Below are 23,003 nucleotides of genomic sequence, written 5' to 3'. Positions count from 1 at the left end.
TTCCATGCAGTCATGCCAGTGGCCACATAATCTTGGAGGTGTCTATGGATAACGCCGGCTCTTCAGCTTAGAAATGGAGATGAGCACCAACCCCCAGAGTTGGTCACAACTGGACTTAATGTCAGGGAAAAACCTTTACCTTTTACTATCAACATCTACATGAAACCGCTGGACAGAATCCCAGGATTCCACATCATCCAGCCAGGGCAGTTAATGTGGCCTCAAAATGGCATTCGTTGGATAGTGTAGATGCACCCAGAGCTCATCAAAGAGAGACTATATTTAGGGGTAGTTTCTTGAGAAAGGCAGTCCAAATGCAAATGGGAATGCCCAAGCTCACTGCCCAGATTGCACAGTAGACTCTCAGTTGCAACTCGCAAAAAATCCATCCAAGAATCCTTCAAATCAAAAGTTGTACAATTCTTACATTACATTGAATTTGTCTTCCTTGTCTTTTAGGGGCAGTCTTTCAATATGAACCTCAAGTCAGTACAGAGTTTATACTAGTATGGCACAGTATGAGTTAAGCCTATTTGAGAGCCCGTTCCCTGGCGTCTACCACTCAATCCCCTGGGGTGCCAAGGGTTAACAGAAAGAGAGAGCCTCCTGTGCCGGTGCCTTTGTCTCCCCAGTGCTCTTCCTGAGAGTGTTTCTTGAATGAGTCAGGCTTTGGGAACAAGGTCCTCCTCCCTCAAGGCTGCAAAGTGTGGCTTCTGTCCATGGCAACTCAGGGATGAATGGTGAGGTGCCGCCAAAGCAAGGCGCCTTCCTGCACAACGGCCTCGGCTGCACAGCAAAGCCAAGCCGGCTCTGAACAGAGACGCTTACACATCATTCATAAATGCCCGTCAAGGTCCACGCATGAAAGACCCACAGGACCAGCATTCATTTTTGTCTTTGTCCATTTGTGCTCTCCATCCTCAAATACATGGCCGAGAGCAAAAAGCAGATGTAGGGAAAAATGCTATTCATAGTTGCAAGTCACTCATATGAGACAGATTTGTTAACTTCCAGTTATTACAGTAGACTTTCAGGTTAACTGGCACCCAAGGGGATTGGTAGATGCTGGATAAGAAGAGGCGGGTATTCATAACACTTGGTAACACAATTAAACAGGAATGACACTCTCAAGCCAGGAACAGAATATTTCAAATTTTGTTGTTCGTTATTATTCAGAGCTACTATTAAAAGTAGGCCTAATACTATACCATATCCCATACTATGCTATACCTTAAACTTTGTATTTATGTGCGATTCATATTGAAAGAGAGTCACTAAAAGCAAACTTAATGTCACTTTTCTGCTAAAAAATTTAATTGAATTCAAAGCATTATGTCTTAGATTTTTTTGCTGGTTGCTTGAGAGTTCCGGTTAACTGAAGCTACATCTAAGGCAGCTTGGCACCACTTTAATGCCATGGCTAATCTTATGGGATCATGAGGGTTGGAGCATTTATTTGGTAGACACAAGAAACCTTGTCAAGCTACAACTCCCAGGATGCCATAGCACTAAGCCATGGCGGGTAAAGTGTCAAACTGTATTAATTCTACAGTGGAGATGCACCCTGAGGGTCTACTGTAGTTACAGTTGGTTATTACAGAATGGAAGAGGACCGATGTACCCATCTCCTGCAAGACAACTGGCTGGCCATATAGTGGTACTTGTCCCCTCTTTAAGCACAGCAGAAAACTAACCAGAAATAAACTGCATTGAGTTTGGAAAGGGATGCCCACCTCACCTGAAATACACAGACAGCAGACATGAACATTGTCACCCAAACACATTTTTTTATTCTGTAAGCAAAAGGCCACCGCCACAGTTACATCATTTCAAGGAAAATCGTCTCCATCACCCATCCGCCTGGGGCACAACCGCTTCCCCATGGCAAAAAAAAGCAATTGATTTGTTGAGAGCATTTTGCCCTTTACAATTTCAGTATGTTGAAAAATCCACAAATGGGGCAAGCAACTGCAATGGGGGGGGGGGGGGGGCTCTGCTTGTCACGGTACAGGCGTTTTGTCGTCAAGTGCACACACAGTGTAGGTTTAGTTCTAGGTGGGTTCTGCAACAAAATATATCCAAGGTAAAGCAAGGACTCCAACTCTGCCTTGCCCAGTATCACCGTTAGACACAATTCATCCTAGAAGGTGACAGGTCACATTTACTGAGAGATATCTCTGCCTTCTTTTTCCAACAAAGATGAGTTACAATTTGAAACCCACTGAGGTAGATCAGGACCCACTGGTCAATGTCTTGTTGGTCTTTCACAGATTGGCAAAACTTTCTCACTCTAGTCAATGAAATAGCAGCAAATTTCATATTTCAAGAACCAAAGCTGACTCAATAGTACCTGCTAGAATTGCAAGGGTAGTGTTGTATAATACAAGTATAACATGATAGGATTTTAAACAGAGGTGCTTGCAAGTGAAGTGCATTAATTTCCCTGACTTACAGACATTTACAAGGTGAATTTTCCATGTGTAATCCTCCCATGTTTTCTATAGTTAAGGGGCAAGGTGAGGAATATATGTGTATGTAGCATACCTAACACATTGCTGAGCAGCACCTTCTTGAAGATTTCCAACAAGGGAAAGCTACCTCACCTTATAAACAAATAATTCCATTCTCAGTCTGCTCTTACTCTCAAGAGATTTCTCCTAATGTTCAGCCAAAAGCTCTCCTCTTCTGGCCATTATATCTAGTCCTGCCATCTTAAACAACAAGTCTCTGCTCTCATTTGAGACTCTCCCACAGGTATTAGAAGATGGCCACTGTCTCTCTACTCTTTTCTGAGCTAAAAAGCTTTCTTCACCCTTATTTTATTCATTTGTTTCCTTTTATTTCTATCACACCTTTCTCCCAACAAAGCAGCTTCAAGCGATTTGCTTTCCATGCCCCAATTTGTTCACATATTTCTTAAATTGTGGTACCCAAAATTGCTGCCAACTGAGGATGAATAGGAAGGGAATGGAGGAACTCTGGTATTTGTTTAGGTACTTGAAGAGAGCGATCACTGATCTCTTCTCCAGACTAAACTGCCCAAATTGCTTCCAAAGATTTGTCTTTGCATGCAGGGCAGGTGATGCATCACTCTAACATCTTTTTATTTTAAGCATTTCCTCATCTTGATATTCATCTAGTGCTGAAGGTCCCAGGAGAGAGAATCTGACCCAAAAGGGAGGATCTTAAGCATCTGTTGCTTGCTTAGGGTCACAAGAGAAATAAAGTCTTTCTGGTTGCTTCCACTCACCTGCAAATACACATAATAATGCAACTGACAAGGAAGCATCCACTACAATTCCCAAGAAAGATCCCAATGAGACAAATAGGATTGTGGTCAAGATCTATTATCCCACCCTGTTTTTCTCCAGCCTTTCCTGGTGCTCAAGGTACTTCTTGCCCACTGAAGCTCATTCCTAAATGATCTTGATTCTACACCATGCTACAGTTGAAGAACCCACTGTACTCCTGTTCTCTGCATCTAGACCTGTTTCCTGTATTGTGGGTTTTAAGTTACAAACTCCCTGTCCAGCATGGAGACAGAGGGAAGAATCAAAAGCGGGAGAGCTACAACATGTAGGAAAGGCAAGCAAAGGATCAAAACTTGACTTGGAGCACTGCATGAGCTGGCTGCCAACAGGATAAGTTCCTCTTGGCCTAGGTCTGGATAGAGTCATCTGGGGAGGATGCCTTGGTTTTTCACATATAAAATGGAGAACTCCCTTATGCGGTGTATTCTGCATCTCTTTTGATCTCATGCAGTAATATTTCAGCAGACTCTTTGGCAAGGGGATCTGAAACAAAAGCACAAAAGGAAAGTCATAGCCAAAGTATGGCCTAGAGATACGCCATGCCAGTAATGTGATTTGCTTTTTGCTTTTTAAACTTGGTGGCATCCTATTAGTGAGTTGTGATGGCATAAACCCAGCTTTTACGCCATCATAACCTACTTTTTGATGACTATGAAAAGAGACACATGGTTTGTGACCTTTGCACGTTACAGCCACAGTATGCTATATGAACCATCAACGAGGCACATGTTCTTCCACTTTTCTGGACTTAGCAATCATCCCATGGAACTGGTGCATCCGGAGACAGATTCATCCAGTCAGCATCCATCTAACAGGGGCAATATACTGGCAGGTGGTTTGAGTTGGGATCAAGATCTTCAGCATGAATGGACTCTTTTGAGCCAAGACTTCGAACTCATTAACAGGACATGGGGATGTCCTCAGATAAACCTCTTTGCTATGGCAACTAACAAAAAATGTCTCATAAATTGTTCCAGAGCCAGAAAAGGTCATGATTCTCTGGGGGATGCATTTTTTCAGAAGTTGTTTGGTTCTCTAATGTTCTTTCCTCCCTCTGACAGGAAAAGCAGAGGTGAAAATTAGCAGGGCAAGACAGATGCCTTTGTAATAACTCTACTGGCCAAGACCATCTTGGTTTGCCATGCTGCACCAGCTCTCCAGGAATTGCAGACTTACAAGATCTATACTTCCCAAACAACTGCACAAACCCAACAATGGTTCTCCCTCAACATTCACATTTTCCACAATTAGCAATGTAATATCTGACTAATAAATGTATACAATAGTAAAGATATTGGACGGAAATACATTATACAGGAGTGCTGTGGGATTTGGGATCCTTTAGGGATTTTTTTGTCCTCCTGCAAAGTTAAGTCTCCTCCATTCCCTGCAACATCCGAAGCCCCTTCTTTCTCTGCAGGCTCATTTAGGCTTCAGTTTTACAGGTACTGACCACCCCTACAGTGGGAGTAAACCCCAAATGCGGAACATATATGCCAAAAGTCACAACTTACTTTCAGAAGACTTTGGAGGACTGCCATTTGGCACCGTCTGATACAAAGCAGGCTCCTCAGTTGTTTCCATTGGTTGATCTTCTTCTTCTGAGTCCATCAATACAAGGATATCACTTCCATCTCGATTTCTACAATTAGGAGGACAGCAAGCCCCAAGAATGGTCAAAGGCGCCCTTTCCTGCTTCCCTTCCCTGTGGCCCTCCAAGAGTTATTGGACTGTAACTTCCATCAGACATTTGCTTTTCCACAGCTGTAACAAGGGTTTGGGTGGAGGATGCTTTTGTTCAGCAAAGGTAAGATAGTGGTTCTCAGCCTGTAGGTCCCCAGATGTTTTAGCCTTCAGCTCCCAGAAATCCTAACAGCTGGTAAACTGGCGGGGATTTCTGGAACTTGTTGCAGGCCAAAAACATCTGGGGAACCACAGGTTGAGAACAACTGCTCTAGGATAACAGCACATCTAAGCTTGTAAAAAGTTACCTGAATACCATCCTAGTTACCTGAGCTCGTAAGATGTTACCTGAATACCATCCTAGTATTCATGCATTTAGCCTAGACTTCCAGGAGTTCTCCAAGTACTCAAGTCAGAAAGTTTCATCTACTACTATGCGAGTACATTAAAAACATTGATTTAAAACAATTGTTAAAAGGCTGTTAAAAAGGCAGTCCCCCAAGATCCAGAAACACATTTGTTCTCCACACTTGCTGGACCTGGAAATGACCACAGATTGTACTTGGGGCCTTCTATGCACAATTTCCTAATTTGTCACTAAACGGCAAGTTCTGTACCCGAAGGAAAACTGTCTCAAATGTATATCCTGCCATCAAAAAGTTTTCTAAGAATCTAGAAGGTGGCCAAGCCAGGCAACTGTCAGTCTAGTCCAAGGACAGCAGTGGCTCTTTGTGGTTTTGGGCAGAGATTTTCCTCACTGAACCTTTTAGCTTGCAAAACATGAGCTCTTTCACCACTGGATTATGAATGAAGTTGTATCTTTTCCATTCAAGCAAGGTACATACCTGAGCATGTTGCCTGGAAGGGAGAAAAAGAGAGAAGGCAATTTAACTAACAATTAAACATTTGCTTATCTGGATACAAAGCCAAACCAAAACTTATTCCTGCCTGAAAAAATGAACAGGACAGCATTCCCCTTGTTATATGTGCAGAAGCTGACTGGCCGGCAATTGACATCAGTGCTGGCTGACTGGGTAGCCTCCTCCGCCATACTTGCAGGACAGTTAAGGGTGTGCAGGTGAGACTGTGTGGCACACAGCTCTGGCCTCGAAGAGGGGAAGGCGGTGGGGCTCCGAAGGAGCAGCCTGGAAGTCATCATTGCCACCCAACAGTGGTCTTTGAAACCAGACTCAAATCAAGCACGGGATGCAATTTTAAAGGGCACCTGGCCTTTACCGCCTTTTCTGTTCTATTTAGGGGACCAGTTTCATGACATTTCAAAATCCGATCTCATGTCAGCCTTTAACAAGCAATGTGAAGAGATCTTGCCATTTGAAAACAGTCCATCAAATGGCCAAAGATGTCAAGCTGTCTTGACTCCTCTCCTGTCCTCATACCTGTAATTTCAAATTTATTTCAGTGTCTAGGAAGGAGATGACAGAACAGGGGAGATGGTCAACCATCATACTAATGGTAGAATGTTTCCTACTGGGCCATGCCTCACAAGAAGAGGCGTCTCGTGAAAATTCCAGACTCCTGAGATCCCAAATCTGATAGGAACCACCAAACCCCCAAAATCTGAAACCCTGGAAAGGGAAGGGACTCTATTGCCACCAGGCTCAGCACAACTGCTCATTCTGGAAGAAAAAGACCAGCTGCCAGCCATGCTCAAAACAGATGACGCCCACCTACTCACCCACATGTGGCATGCAATTTGAAAATACAGAGTTTATGGCCTCCTCCTTAATGCTCATACGGGAAAAGCTTTCTGGTCCTTACAATGAGGAAGACTCTTGAGACACCACTTAGCACTCACCCTCAAAAAGGATTTATGTTGAACAAAGAGCCTGCTCCTATTTTGAGACATTGCTTTGATTTTTTTTTTGGTGACTCCATCCCACCCTCGCTTCTTCTAATAGACCATCATACATCCCTGTAATTTGCTTTTCCCAGAATAATTATCTAAGCTCCTCTTACCTTTGGGGCCCAAATGGGGTCCAGCAAATAAGATGATTCCAGAAAAGATCAGAACGGCCACAAGTAATAGGACAACAATTGCTCCCACAATACCTGCAATGTTCACCGGCCCTGGGAGGAAAGCAAGCATGACATGTTAGTTTTTCCCAACCTGGCACCCTCTGGGCATGTGAAACTGCTACTCCCATGATGTCCCATGCCCCCCTCCCCAACCAAGGACAATGAAGGTTGTATTCCAACATATCCAGAAATGAGGTGCCAAGCTAGGGAAGTGTGGCATACATGTTTATTTTAAAATACATGCTGCCATTAAAGTTAAATATTCTCAGGACAGCTTATGAACCAAGAACTATAGTGAGATAGCAACACATTATCCTCTTATTGCAACGGGAATGAGGCAGTGTGGACTGGTGCCACTGGGTGCCAGCCCACCAGACATGCCCACTTGCAAGCTATTATTTTTTCTTTAGCTGAGCCTGCCATGGATTCTTGTGCTCTTTAGATGTGGCTGTTTGCACCAATTGCTCTCTCTCAACCTTTTACATTTTGCTCTCTTGTGTGCCATAGCTAGGGCATGTAAGTGCATTTCAGGTACACGTTTAGGCGACATTGTCTAGCAGGAAAGCCACAGGCACAGTGTGGCGTGGATTGGCTGAGACAATAGAATTGTCTGCAGACATTGCCACTACTCATGTCCCTGGCATGCCAGCGCACTGCAGTTCCAGCGCCTGTCTCTTACTGGTCACGGTGAGTTGAAGGTACACCTCCTTCAGCCCCAGGGGGTTCTCAACCTTGCAGATGTAGTAGCCCTGGTCTGTGCCATGGGAGCAGTTCTGGATGACAAGTGTGGAGACGTTGCCCTTTTGGCTGATGAGAAACCTCCCGCCAGAATGGATCGTCGCCTTGGGCTGGGATGCATTGCGTAGCCAGGTGATTTGGCCTGGCGGGTTGCCCGCGGTTGACTGGCAGGTCAGAATGGCAGTTCCTCCTGTGAAGCAGCTCCGCAGTGGGTCAGACATGACTGAAGGTCTTTCTAAGCCAGAAAGAAAGCAAATGACAGGTTGAAAACAGGTTGCACAGCGTTTAGGACCGGCTCCTCATAAGACACAATAAGACAGCTGGGGTTGTAAGAGGCTGTTGAAAGCCTAGACTATGTGTGCCATGTGGCTAGTCCAATGCCCCTCCACTACCCATCTTGACTTGAAAGAGGTCTTACTGTAATGACATGAAGTCTGCACAAGGTTTTGTATTGTAGCTTTTGAATTTGTAAACTACCTTGAATGCTGACTTTGGGGGGGGGGACTGCAAGATTATCAACATTGCCAAAACTGCAGGGGAGGTGGCCGCAGCTGGACCTGAACCAGAGCTAGACTATGGCTTAGGGGCAGAGTGTCTGCTTCATAAGGAAGAAGTGCAATGAGGGATTCAAGCAGGAAACCATGATTAATATGAACCATAGCTTTACTGTGACATGGGAACATACACCATGGCAAAAGCTTCATAAAGTTACTGTCTGAACTACAACTCTCAGAATCTGCAGCCTAACTGGCTGGAAACTATAGCTCAAGAAAGCAACTTTTCTTAGTTTTGCCTACAACTTACCCAATTGGATGGTGCAAGCTTGTTTCTCCTGATTCAGAATGTGGCTCCCGTGGCACACAAACGTCTTCCCATGGAGCAGCTGTGTGTGGTTCAGTGTCACCACAGTGGTGTCTCCTCTGTCAGTCATATTGAGAGTCCAGTTCAGCTTCTCTGGGTCTGTCCACTGGAGAGTGGGATGAGGGTACCCCCCTGGCCAGCTGCAGAACAACTGCACCCCTCCAGAGCCTTCTGTGGGAGTCTGTGCCCAGCACTGGGGTAATGACGGAGGGGCATCTGAAGGTAGAAGCTCACAGTATTAGCTGGAAGAAGAGGGGGGAGTTCTGCAAACCTTCCAAGCCCCCTGCAAATATCTACCAACAATCAACAAAATTAAACACATATGTGCACGGCTCAATTAGCATGTGGTAGCTGAAAAGTAATTTATAACACTTATAGTTCCAGCCCTCAAAGTAGTTACGTACTGTTTGAGTTATGATTTTTAGTTGGGTTTTTAATTTTGCAAACATAGATGCTTTCTAAAATGAAATCCCGAGTGTTAAGAAGCCACTCGTCTACAGTACAAAACATGCTATCCTGGCCTCTAGTTCAGGGTTGCCTCAAACCCCACAACAGAGCATGAGGCAGCAACAAGAGAAGCCACAAAAGCCAGCACTTGAACCATGTGGTTGTCCTCCTCCCTCATGAGTAGCCCATGCCTTGGAACTTGTAACTTTTGAAAGTTCCCAATATAGTGCATTAATTATAACATCTAGCAAACTGAGTCCCAGCATCCTCCAGCTAGCCCAGCTATCTCCAGTCATTCTCTCCAACAACTCCAACTGCACAGGCTTTGTCTACACTGTCATATAAAATCTAGATTATCTGCTTTGAACTGGATTATATGGCAGTGTAGACTCATATAATCCTGTTCAAAGAGGATAATGTGGATTATCTGCTTTGATAATCTGGATTAAATGGCAATGTAGAAGGGGCCACAGACCCAAGAAAAAGAGGTTGCCCTCACTTTCTGATTTGAGTGGCCAAATGACAATTTTTAGTTGCAAATCAAAGCCCTGCGGGCACTCAGGAACCATCCAGTTTTCACTATGCACAAATCAAAGCAACAAGGAAGGGAGAAAAAGATGCAAATGGAAATGCACAGGCACTTCTCCCAGCTTCATTTTTACCAGAAAAATGAGAACCTGGACAAATTGGGGGGGGGGGGGGGGAAGTGTTCATGACTCATCAGCAAAGGCGATAATGCTGGGTAAAGTGGAAGGCAATAGGAAAAGAGGCTGACTACATTACAGACAGATTGATTCAATCAAGGAAGCCACAGCCGCCCTGAGCCCGCAAGACCTGAGCGTTGGCGACTGAGGCTCTTGAAGGTCGCTCATTCAAAGGGTTGCCATAAGCCACAGCCGACGTGACGGCAAATAACAACAAATGATCTACACTGTGGCTGGGTTCTTGGGGGAGAAAAACAAGGCCCAGGCTTTAATGATTTCTTTCACAGCTCCACTGAGCTGCAATTACAGTCTAGGATCTTGAAAATCGTTTAGTGTTTATAATCTGCCTTTCGATCTATTTAGCCATTTGGTTTAATCACATTATCTCGCTTTTTACCCATAGGAACTCAGGGCAGCACAGTTCTCCTCTATATTTCATCCTTGCAAACAACCCTGCGAGGTAGATACACCTGAGAGAGCTACAATCTAGTAAGTGGTCTGGCTGAGTGATGACTGGACTCTCTATCATTGTGAGCGAATCAGAAATTGGTGGGCTATCATCCCCAACCAACAGGCATGTGGGCTAATGGGTGTTGTCGTCCAACACTACATGGCAAGCAAAAAGGTTAGGGAAGGTTGCTATAACCACCCAAAACCCAATGTGACATTCCAAGCTTCAGGGCTGAACATATCTAAAGATAGCATAACAGCTCAACTTTAGACATGGTTTTAAGTTGGTTGATTTGTACTTTATCACAATCTGGCTTTTTTCCTTGTTTTTCTTGCAGTGTCTTTCCATTCCTGCTTTTAAACCCTGGAACTGAAGTACTGTCATGAAGGCAGGTATAGAGAACTTGAAATCTCTGCCTTTCAAATTAAAGTCCAACTCAAGAAAATTGAACCGATTAGTATTTGGTTGGGAACTGGTTACATGACTGTTCTTTCTATTTCTAATGTTTAGGTGGCAAGTGCCGTTGCTTAGGCAGCCAAAATAATACCACTCTTCTACACGTTTTGGAGGGAGGCTTAAGGATACAAAAACTTCAAGACAACTGGTGGGGGAGCTCCAAAGACTGGGTCTACTCCGTGGCTACAGCATGCTGACCAACTCTTGGGGGTGTGTGTGGGGGGGATTGTAGTCTTTGTGTGCCTGCAAGTTGTTTCTGACCTATGGCAACCCTGAGGCAAATCTATCATGGAGCTTTCTTGGTAAGATTTGTTCAGAAGGGGGCTGAGAGAGTGTGTGTTACCTTAGTTCCCCAACTGGGTTTCCATGGTTGATATGGTATTTGAAGCTGCTGGTGATTACATGCAAAGTCTTGAACAGTTTGGGACCTCAGTACTTGGAGAAGTGCCTCTTCCTATATACGTATGTCCACCTATAGCCTGAAATTTGTAGAGTGGGAGGGACCTTTTTGTGTCCCATCTAATGTCCAGCAACGCCTCTACGCTATACCGATTGTCTTAATGGCATACTTAGAATAATACAATCCTAGTGTTGGAAGAGACCACATGGGCCATCCAGTCCAATCCTCTTCCATGCAGGAAAAGTACAATCAAAGTACCCCTTAGAGATGGCCATCCAGCCTGTTTCAGAAGGAGCTTCTGCCAGACTCCGAGGCAGAGGGTTCTACTGTTGAACAGCTCTTCTTACAGCCAGGAAGTTCTTCCTTATGTTCAGGTGGAATCTCCTTTCCTGTCATTTGATCCTATTGCTCCATTGAGTCTTAGGCTGAATTCACACTGCCATACAAAATCCAGATTATCTGCTTTGAACTTGATTAAATCTTAGTATCAACTCATATAATCCCCTCAAAGCGGATCATTTCAATCTGCTTTGATAATCTGGATTATATGGCAGTGTAGATCCAGCCATATACTCCAAGATTTATCAGTTGGAACCCAATGCAAAAAAACCCCATCTCAAAACGTTGTACTTATATTTTGCTATATTGTACTGTTCTGGGCATGGCCCCATGTAAGCCGCCCTGAGTCCCCGTTGGGGAGATGGTGGCGGGGTATAAATAAAGTTTTATTATTATTATTATTACTCAAGGAGTTTGGAGCCCAGGGATTGGCTTTCAGTTGGACGGAAAAGAGCTCGCAGCCCTTCCGTGCACAAGTCCACTCTTGGTTACCTCCCACTCCCATTTGTACTTCACTTCAGCAGAATCATTTTGGGTCAGGGTCATTTTTTCTTGCTTTTAAATGTCAGAAATCCTTGTTAATGTACTGCAAAACACATAAAGATCTATCAGAACCAGATCCCACTTTTGTCGACTGGGGGTTTTCAGTGGTTCTCAGCCTATGGCTTTCCAGGTGTTTTAGACTTCAGATCCCATAATTCCTAACAGCTGGTAAACTGACTGGGATTTCTGGGAGCTGAAGTCCAAAACACTTGGAGGACCAAAGGTTGAGAACCACTGGTCTAGATGGTTTGTCTCTCAGCTGTTCAATTAGCCCAACAGCAAAATGACTTCCCTCCTCCCTCTACTTCTCTTAATCAAAAACAGCTTTCAGGCAGGAAATCAATACATTTTCCTAGTACTGAAAACATACCCACTGCTTAGTGACTAACTAACATTTTCAGAGCATCTTCAAGGCCAGGACAGGCTAAGGAATTAGAGCAGGAGCAGGCAGGCAGCCATCAGAAGTTGGGGGTGGCTTTGGCCTGCTGCTGGACCTTCTCTCATTTCACCCCTCTTGGGCTTGAATTTTTTATTGAGAACTCTGCCCCACTCTACCGTGGAAACGTCTTATAGCAGGCCTCTTCAACCTCCAGGTATTTGTGTCTCCAACTCCCAGAAGCCCTGTCCAGCTTGTTCAATGATCAGGAATTCTGGGAGCTGAAGTCCAAAACACCTGGACGACCAAAGGTTGAAGAGACCTGCTTTAGAAGGACAGGATATAATAACGACAAAGAAAAATGAATTAGCATTGCTTAGTATACGTACAATAGACCAAGAGTTCACGGGTCACAATCTGCTGGCGGCCACTGAGCCAGTTGGTTGCCAAACATGAGTAATTCCCTTGGTACCTGGGTGAAATGTTATGGAGGACAAAGTAGCCCAGGGTGTCATTGACCTCTGTGAACAGCTCCTGTAGGGAACTGGACTGGTTGAAATCCCATTCGGTTGTGGGTTCAGGCCAGGAGTCGCTGGTGCATGTGAAATTGAGGATATCGTGTCTTTTTGCATAGAGTGTGCCATTTGGCAATGCCATGGTGGGGGAGATGCTGACATCCACTTTTTCAGGTCCACCTGGAAGGGAGACAGAAGTGGCCCTGTTTATTTAGATGTGGCCTTCTAGTTCCAACCAGGGACCCAAAGCAGATCCTAAATTCAAAAACAAGAAACATGAGGTACCCCACAACTTTAAGCTTACACCCTTTCTGGAGCTGTTTGGAGAGAGTGGGAGTAGCTCTCTGTTCAGGACAGGCTTGCTACATAACTACCAGCCTACCACACCTTCAAAGCAAATAGAAAATTATACTGGGAACAGAGCCAGAAAGTCAGTGTTGGGAACAAGAGAGGTCATCCGATCTGTAAGAAAACAGCCGAACTCCTATGGACATCGGGATCTAGTAGTCAGGGGGACTTCACTAGGGAAGAACAACAATCTCTGTGTGTTTTTCCCATGCACACAGCAATTCTTGGTGGCTTCAAGTTAAACTCCAGACAGCAGTGCTACGTTTCTCCACTTGAGTCTTGGGTGGCTGCTATCCAAGTGAGACTTGCTTTGACTGGCTTATGTGGCTCTTGTTTGTTATTGGAAAACAGTGGCCCTAAATTGGCAAGGCCCAGCACCCAGAATTGAATGCAAAATAGTAACTGAGAGAGTGCTGTGCTGTGACAGAGGAGAGTGCATTACTTTCTCTTCATGGGCCATATGTTAGGACAACCTGTACATCTGGACAAAATATGTTTCTGTATGCCACCCTGCTGTATCTGGTCAGCAAGTTAACTTCTTCTAAGGCATCTTCGGGCTAGAGTGAAACAAGGCAACTGTCAACTTACTGGCTACGAACAGCTGGATCCTGTGCAGGCTGCTGATCTTGTTCAACGTTTCCTTGCAGGTATAGTTGCCTTCATCCTCCAGGCGCAATCCTGAGATGTGCAAGGAGCCATTTTCCAGTAAAGAGAAGCGAGTGTCGGAAGGGAACTTGCCTTCTGAGGACAAGAGGATGGGGATGGTGCCTGGTTCCCCCTCAAACCAGTCCACCTGGACCGCTTGCCACGATGCGTTCTGGCATGTCAGGGTCACCTCCCCTCCAAGTTCCCCCACCACCCATTCGTCAGCTCCTGCAGAGGGGAAAGCAGGTAATCAGCACCCACACGGACTGTCTCAAAGGCTTGCAACACAAAGACACTGGGATGCTCCAGGTTGGAACAACGTCAGTCTTGGAAAAGCCACTCTTTGGGCAACAGCACCCAGAGTCTGGAAGGATGGGAACTGCAGTCTTCCTAAGTATGGTGCATCATTGCTTATCGGGGATCAGGAAGCATACCACACTACTAGTTGAATAGAAAGAGACCCTCTAAATACCCTACAGCCACACACCCAAGCCTTCTCTGACACTATATTGCTCTCGCTAATACCTACCTTAGTGACAAGTACCGAAAGGATGGTAGCCAACACAGGGCCATACAGAAACAAGAGGAAGCTTTCATAGGGTGCCATCAGAATGTCTGTGACTTTTAGCCTACATCAGCCTAGATCTACAAGAGTTCTCATAATGGACACCTAAGACACACAAAGCATATTAGCCATCCAGCAAAAAACAAAACAAAACCAAATTCCGAAATCCATAAAACAGTGCTACCTTTATTAGATCAGCTAAAAAGTACAGAAGCAGCCTGTGAATGATATGGCCCCAGCTTCTACTGTGAATAAAATACCAAATCTGGCATTGATAGCCAAGATGTCCAACACCACAGCACCTGCTCAAACAATGGATTTGCAGCAGGATTTTCTCAACCATCCCAGTGACGTGGAAAAAAACGCAATTGGGCAAAGCAAATCTGAGACCCAGGAACAACCTACACTCGGAGCGCCACGTTTGTGGGTTTGACCTTTGCCGATTTGATTAAAATGTTCTTTCTAAGAATCTCTAGATCCTCTAATGCCATTCTGTGACCAACAGCCAGAGGAGGAACCTGAATTCCTAGAGAAGCATTCTCTCAGGTTAAAAAAAGAGCAATTTTTACATTCAGTTTTGACTTTTACAGGGGTCCTGCACCTCGAACCTTAGCCAATGTGGAGGGCTGACTGTGCTATCATTCTACAGAAGAGAAATAGGACAGTATCTACAAAAGAGAATAAACAGACACTAATCAGACGTTAGAAAAGGCAATAATCTCAAACCAGTCTGAGTAATTTTTCAGTCTCCTTGGATAATCAGTCTCTGACCTGAGACTAAGTGTTGTGGAACAAAGAAAAATGCAGTGGCAGGCTAGACAGGGAAATAGGCTGATTTGGGATGCATTAACAAATTACATTTGATTAGAGGAGGTTTGAACAGAGTTAATGACTTATTAGCACACTGCAAATACTAATGGGCTGTTTCCTATTATATTTGTGAATATAGCAAAAACATATTTTTCAAAAAAAGAAAAAAAGACTATCTCCAGCAAAATTAACTTGCCTGAAAGTAAAACATGTTATTTTCACATTTGGGGATGTTACCAACCAACTGCATGTGTTTTAGCATGCAGGGGCCACAGTTGTTCATAGTAAACTAATTCTTTGAGACTTTGCGGAGCGGTGAGAGACTTGTCACTCCCGACATCCCATTTCACTATTGCCCTACACTTTGCAAGCATGCATTTCCATCTCACGCCTAACTATTGACCCCATCAAAGTCCCCGATCATACTAAAAGAACTGGGTACCTGCAAGATTTCCCTTCCCCCCTTTCAATTTCCTCTCCTTTCCCTGTAAAATGGAAACGAATAAACATAACAAAAAACTGAAAACCTCATGGAGCTGGACAATACAGTATTGCAGAGGATGACTTGGCTCTTTGACTGGCACCCTAAACAGGATAAAAATTATGCTAGGGGACGTTGCTTTTGTGGCTGTTATTAAGCATCGATATGCTCCTCTTCAGAGAACGAAGGATATGGCTAATGGCTATTAAGTGCCAATTTGCTTCCTAGGCTAAGGCTCAGCTCTGCTTAGAAGCCTTGCCTTTATTTATCTATGAGGTTTGGGCTGCAATCTTAAGCACATTTTCTTGGGAGTAAACCTACCGAACTCAATAGAATTGCTGATGTCGTGTGTCATCAAGTTGGTTTCAACTTACAATAACTGTATGCATGAAAGAACTCCAAGAGACAATAGAACTGGGTTGCTGTGAGTTTTCCAGGTTGTCTGGCCATGTTCCAGAAGCATTCTCTCCTGCCCTTTTGCCCACATCTATGGCAGGAATCCTCAGAGGTTGTGAGGTCTGTTGGAAACTAGGCAAGTGAGGTTTATATATCTGCGGAAGGTCCCAGTTGGGAGAAAGAACTCTTGTCTGTTTGAGGCAAGTGTGAATGTTGCAAATGGCCAGCTTGATCAGCCTTTAATGGCCTTGCAGATTCAAAGCCTGGCTACTTCTTGCCTGAGGGAATCCTTTGTTGGGAGGTTTTAGCTGGCCCTGGTTGTTTCTTGTCTGGAATTCCTATTTTCTTAATGTTGTTCTTTATTTACTGTCCTAATTTTATAGTTTTTTAAAACTAGTAGCCAGCAACCCAGTGATTCCGGACATGAAAGACTTCGACAACATAGACAACAGAACTGTCTTCTGAGTAAACTGTGTGCAAACTTTTCATGGAACACTCAAAGCATGATTTCACAAAGAAACAAAAATCCCTTTCCAAACTCCCTACCATAATTCAAGTCAACATTCTTCCCGTTGCTATAATCTCAGTATTCAATAGAATTTGGAAAGTTTCTCCTTGGATTACAATTCCCCAAACCTCTCAGTCCAAAAAAGTAATTCTTCTAAATTTGGTGGTAGCTCAGATTAACTCTCTGAAGGAAGGGGTAAAAACAGCCCCACATCTGAGTTTGGGGAGGACATAAAAGCAACAAAAACAAACAAGTCTCAGTACAATGAGCCTCTGAAAAGGGATCTGTGAAACAAAAGATCTGAGTTTCATTCAGGCAGGAAAACATTTTGAAACCCCCTTCTCGGTGAAAGCAGCATCTCTATTTTACCAGTCCACACAAAAGAAGAAACAAATGTCACATCATAATCTTTGCCTTGATTTTTTTTAGAAGTAAATACCATCTGAAATGCCTCAGCCCAACACACATAATGCCATTATGACTAACACTGTACTGAAGAGCAGAGGTGGCAACGAAGGCCCTTCAGTCATTTCTGAATAGCACATTTCATGAGTCTTCACTAGAGGCTATGTTGCTTAGGGGTGATGGGAGCTGTAGTACCAAAACATCTGGAAGGCCAGAGTTACCTGAAAGGCATTCAACCGTCAAAAACAGGATGCTGGATTAGGCAGGGATTTAACTGATTAAACCGAGCTCCTATATGTTCTCAGCTACGAGATATTTACTTATTTATGGTATTCATTGATACCTCAGCCTTTTCTCAATAATGGTACTCAATGCAGTCAAGAACATTAAAAATGATATAAAAACACCAGTAAGAAAACAAAACCAAGTTAGTCTGGAACTACCAATATGCAAAGGGATCTTGGAGCAGGTTGAGAACCACTGCCTTAGAGAGGATTTGGACAGACAGCCTGTGGCCCCCCAAGATGTTGTCAGGCAGCAAAGCCCACTGGTTTGGCTGGCTACAGCTAATGGGGGTTGCAGTCAAACATCTTCAGGGCCACATTTTGCCTCCTGCTAGAATATAAATCAAGAAAAGCGAAGAAAAACAAATTAATTAGAGCAATAAAAGATCAAGACAACTTAATTAGAGATAATGAAGTAATACTGAAGATTCTCCAACAAATTTTATTCCAAATTGTATAAAAGACATCAGATTCTACATGAAATGACTGGTAATTATTTGGAGAGTAATCTTCCTAAATTGACACATGAACAAAAACAAGAGATGAATAATCCAAGTACAACTGGGGGGGGGGGACTCCAAAGCAATAGCAAAAGCTACATGAAACAAATCGAAAGTCCCAGATGGCTTTTCAGCAATTTATTATAAGAAATAGGAAAATGAATCAATAAGCCTCATACAGGAGCCATTGAACTCAATCCTAGAATTTAATAAAATCTCAGTGCCATGGGAAATGGCCATTGCCACATTTATATATATCAAAAGAAGGACAAGAATTAGCTAACAAAAGCAACTGTAGACCGATATCACTATTAAACAACAATAACAAAATCTCCATAGTGGAAAAATCCAAAGAGTTTCTCAACAAATGCAAACACAAACATCAATCAGGCTTTCCCCTAAAAAGACAAATTTGGGACAATCTGAGAGCAAGTTTGGATAAGCATATGGATGCTTTCCTTATGCTTATGGATAAACATAAGGAAAGAAAACCAGTATTGATGTCCATAGATGCAGAAAAAGGTTCAATAATTTAAAATTCCGATCTGAAATTTGGAATTCATGTATAAGTCGACCTCATATATAAGTGGAGGGAAGGTTGGGGAGTCAATATTATGGATTTTGATATGACCCCTGGATAAGTCAAGGGTCATTCTGCAGTGAAAGGCATTAAAAAGGGTTTCTCCCAGGATGGACTGAGTTCTTGCCTTTTGCCACTCTATTCAGAAAAGGGGGCTATTCCTTTTTTGGATAAGAGTTAAGGTACAGCTCTCACACTGACTCATGGATAAGTCAGTTTGGTTTATTTTCACTCAAATGTGTAGACGATACACAAGTACACAGGGTCATAAAATGAATTATAGCAATTTATAAAACATAAACTTCCCAAATTAAAGTGAACGGAAAACTCTCTAAAGAATGTAAAATCTGAAAGGGCACAAGACTAGGCTGTCCATTATCCCTGCTGTAATTCATCTTGGCATTTGAAGTGTTATTAAGGAAGATAAGAGTGGAGGGAAAAAATCAAAGGGCTGAAAGTCAGGAAAGAAACATTCAAGCTATAAGTATCTGTGGATGATTTCATGGTTATAATAGCAGACCTGGTAGAAAACATACAGAATTCACTTTGTGTTTTGTGACGGTGGTGTTGGAGAAGCATCTGACTACCCAGATTGCTGGCACCTTTTGCTGCAATCCAATGTAATCCTTCCAAACTCTCAGCAAATGATGTCATCATTCCTCGTCTGGCCACAGGAACATAGCCAGGCACTTCTCTGATTCCCAACTGAGTCCCCTTTGGGGAAGACAAAACGGGGTACAAATAAATATCATAATAATAGTCATAATAACTTTCCATCAGTCATGGAATGGCTGTTTCGGAGCCATTGCAGCTGCTACTGGACTCCAAGAGAAGGAACTCTGGTTCTTGTGGAAGGTGGGAGAGATTACCAGACGCCACAATGACCAAAACAAGTCCTCTGCAGGCATAAGATGGGCTCCGCTTTTCATTGTGTGACTAACAGGATGCCAGCTGCTATGAGGCACAGTAGGTTGCAATCCGACTTGCAACAATACATCTCACTATGGAGGAAGTCTCTCCTGAACCAGGCCATAGAAAGGGGTGAGCGAAAACCCTGTAATCCTTGGTAAACTGACCATTATCTTCCAATCTAGAGCGGAGGAAATTTGGAGATTTTGAACCCAAAATCTCCAAATTTAGAGGCGCAAAGCAGACAGAATTTGGAAACATCACCTTTGGGGACCAGGTTATGCTGGCCGAAGAATTCTGTACAGTGTAGCCCCTCCCCACCCCTACTTTTCCCAAGCTCTGCCCGAGGAAAGAAAATGTTCTGGAGCTGTCCATAGAATCACAGAGTTGGAAGAGACCACATAAGCCATCTACTCCAACCTCCTGCCATGCAGGAAAAGCACAATCAAAGCACCCCTGACAGATGGCTATCCAGCCTCTGTTCAAAAGCCTCCAAGGAAGGAGCTTCCACCAGTTAGTTTCTTCGATTTTGGACAGGAATCGGAGCACAGAAATTGCCTTTTGTGTGCTTCTAGATATATAATATTCTGGAATGTGTAGCATGCCCCACCCCAAGTGCATACCTCCTTTAACAGCTCATAAAAGCCCCGGGGATTCTTGGAAGTAAATACTAAAGAAGTCAGCCAGGGTTGCTTGCTCCTTCTTCAGCTGGATCTCCACTGGCATCTAATCCAGTTTCTGAATCCAGATGATCTGCTTTGAGTCTACACCAGGCATGGGCCAACTTGGGCCCTCGGGTGTTTTGGACCTCAACTCCCACCATTCCTCACAGCCTCAGTCCCTTTCCTTCTCCCCTTCAGCTGCTTAAGCACACTAAGGACTGCCACAGATGTGGGCGAAACATCAAGAGAGAGTGCTTCTGGAACATGGCCCCACAGCCCGAAAAACTCATAGCAAATAAGGGCTGCACAATTAAACAATCTTTTCAAAGCAGGATCAGAACATTTTTTTCTGCATTTTGTGACATAGAGTCATAGAATCCTAGAGTTGGAAGAGACCTCATGGGCCCTCCAGTCCAACCCCATTCTGCCAAAAAGCAGGAAAATCGCATTCAAAGCACCCCCAACCGATGGCCATCCAGCCTGTGCTTCAAAGCCTCCAAAGAAGGAGCCTCCACATAGCACAATCCACTTCCAAGCAGATCATTTGGATCCAGAAACTGGAATGGCCCTGTGGTGCGGGGCGAGGGGATCCTGGGAGGAGGAGTTCTCCAAAGTTTGGAGACTTTTGTGCCTCCTCAACCGGACACCTCGGAGGATTCAGAGAGCGCCCAGGCAGGGTTGAAGGGCACTCGTCCCGCAGCCTCCCAGCCCAGGGAAGTGGCCGACCGCTCTGCCCCGTTCCAGCCGCTTCTCGGCTACTCTTGGCACCTTTTCCCCAGGCATGTCCGGCAGGGCGGAAGGAAGGCAACAAGAGTTGGGAGCGTGGAAACTTGGGAAGTGGCGGCGGCGGAGGAAGCCAGGCGCGCTCCCTCCCTCCCGGGCCCGCCCCCTACCTGCTCCGGCGCCCCGTCCGGCCACGGAAAGGGCCACGAGGAGCCCTGCGAACGCCGAAGCCGCCCCGCTCGCCATGGCCGCTCCAGGAGCCGTCCGGAGCGAGACAGAGTCCCCGAGGGGGGCCCGGAGGCAAGGCAAGGCCAGGCGGGGAGGGAGGGAGGGAGGCGCCCGGGAGCTGCTCCCGCCCCTCCGGCGCCCCCTGCTGGCCGTGGCGGATGCTGCCGCAGAGCGGGACTCGCGCCCAAGCCAACCTCCTCCTCCTCCTCCTCCTCCTCGCCTTGGCATCGGACTTCATGGAATGGAAATATGATTAGCACAATTCCATTTATTTATACCCCGCTTTCTCTCTTCTGCAGGAGACTCAAAGCGGCTTAACACAAAAGCATGGACATACCATTTAAAATATACCAATATGCAAACATTAAAGCAGGATGAAATATAAGCAGCAGAATAATAATAGTACAGTAGAGTCTCACTTATCCAACGTTCTGGATTATCCAACGCATTTTTGTAGTCAGTGTTTTCAATACATCGTGATGTTTTGGTACTAAATTCGTAAATACAGTAATTACTACATAGCATTACTGCGTATTGAACTACTTTTTCTGTCAAATTTGTTGTATAACATGATGTTTTGGTGCTTAATTTGTAAAATCATAACCTAATGTGATGTTTAATAGGCTTTTCCTTAATCCCTCCTTATTATCCAACATATTCGCTTATCCAACATTCTGCCGGCCCGTTTATGTTGGATAAGTGAGACTCTACTGTAATAATAATGACAATAATAACAGCTTTTTTCCCCAGGTGACAAGTCGCATTGACAAAAAACAACAGGAAAAACTCAGCCGCTATCAGGACCTCAAGATTGAACTTCAAAGACTCTGGCAGAAACCAGTGCAGGTGGTCCCGGTGGTGATGGGCACATCACTACTTTTTCTGTCAAATTTGTTGTATAACATGATGTTTTGGTGCTTAATTTGTAAAATCATAACCTATTTTGATGTTTAATAGGCTTTTTCTTAATCTCTCCTTATTATCCAACATATTCACTTATCCAACATTCTGCCGGCCCGTTTATGTTGGATAAGTGAGACTCTACTGCAGGGGTCCCCAAACTAAGGCCCGGGGGCCGGATGTGGCCCTCCAAGGTCATTTACCTGGCCCCCACCCTCAGTTTTATAATATAATATTTTATATCATTTTAAATAATATAATATATTGTATATACATACAATATTGATAATAATATTATGTTATACAATATAATACTAATAATAATACCATATAATAATATTAATTATATGTTATACATTACATATAACATTACACTATAGTGGTATAGTTCAATATAGTAATATATAATGCTAATATTGTGCTATGCTAATAATATAATATATTGTATGTACATACAGCTGCTCTGAGTCCCCTTCGGGGTGAGAAGGGCGGGATATAAATGTAGTAAATAAATGTAGTAAATGAATAAATAATTAATTTTAGACTTAGGCTCGGCCAAAGTCTGAGATGACTTGAAGGCACACAACAATAACAATCCTAATTAATTTGACTATCTCATTGGCCAGAAGCAGGCCCACACTTCCCATTGAAATCCTGATAGGTTTGTGTTGGTTACAATTGTTTTCATTTTTAAATATTGTATTGTTCTTTCATTGTTGTTGTTGTTTTGCACTACAAATAAGACACATGCAGTGTGCATAAGAATTTGTTCTTTTTTTAAAAAAATGATAATTCGGCCCCTCCACAGTCTCAAGGATTGTGGACCGGCCCTCTACTTTAAAAGTTTGAGGACCCCGGCTCTACTGTATGTGGTGCACATACATAATGGGATCAAGGAAACAAAACTTGAGCATTGCCTCTGCAAGACATTTGCTGTTTTCCTATAATTTTCCAAGAATTTGGACACGGCTTCTCGAATATTTGCTGTTAATGCAGCTTTTAAAGGCCTGGGAGGAGCCTGGCTGGAAAAGAAAAGCCCCAGCCTTTTAATCTGAACGTTCACCAGTCACTTTGCTCAAAAGCACTGTCTCATTACCCTGCAGGATTATTGCGAGGATAAAAGGAGATACTCAGAAACATACATTTCCAGCAGCGACCTTAAGAAAGGAAAGAGGGTACAACTGTGATAAGTGTTAAA

At 43.9% G+C, this 23,003-nt stretch overlaps 1 protein-coding gene across 1 annotated transcript; it reads right to left on the bottom strand.

Annotated features, from left to right (window-relative positions):
- Positions 1 to 1,765: 1,765 nt before the first annotated feature.
- On the bottom strand, positions 1,766 to 21,133 carry vsig10 (V-set and immunoglobulin domain containing 10). The gene is made up of 9 exons (XM_008113729.3): positions 20,848 to 21,133; positions 13,798 to 14,082; positions 12,736 to 13,041; positions 8,574 to 8,846; positions 7,711 to 8,004; positions 6,972 to 7,082; positions 5,840 to 5,852; positions 4,826 to 4,953; positions 1,766 to 3,794 (listed from the first exon to the last, which is right to left on the bottom strand). The coding sequence occupies exons 1-9, from the start codon at positions 21,131 to 21,133 to the stop codon at positions 3,724 to 3,726; spliced, it is 1,767 nt and encodes a 588-aa protein (XP_008111936.2). The 3' UTR covers positions 1,766 to 3,723.
- Between the last annotated feature and the right edge of the window lie 1,870 nt (positions 21,134 to 23,003).

The sequence above is a fragment of the Anolis carolinensis genome, chromosome X, assembly GCF_035594765.1.
Source record: "Anolis carolinensis isolate JA03-04 chromosome X, rAnoCar3.1.pri, whole genome shotgun sequence".
NCBI classification, from domain to species: domain Eukaryota; kingdom Metazoa; phylum Chordata; class Lepidosauria; order Squamata; family Dactyloidae; genus Anolis; species Anolis carolinensis.
The sequence above is the reverse complement of the archived record's forward strand: the minus strand, read 5'-3'. Positions and strand labels throughout refer to the sequence as shown.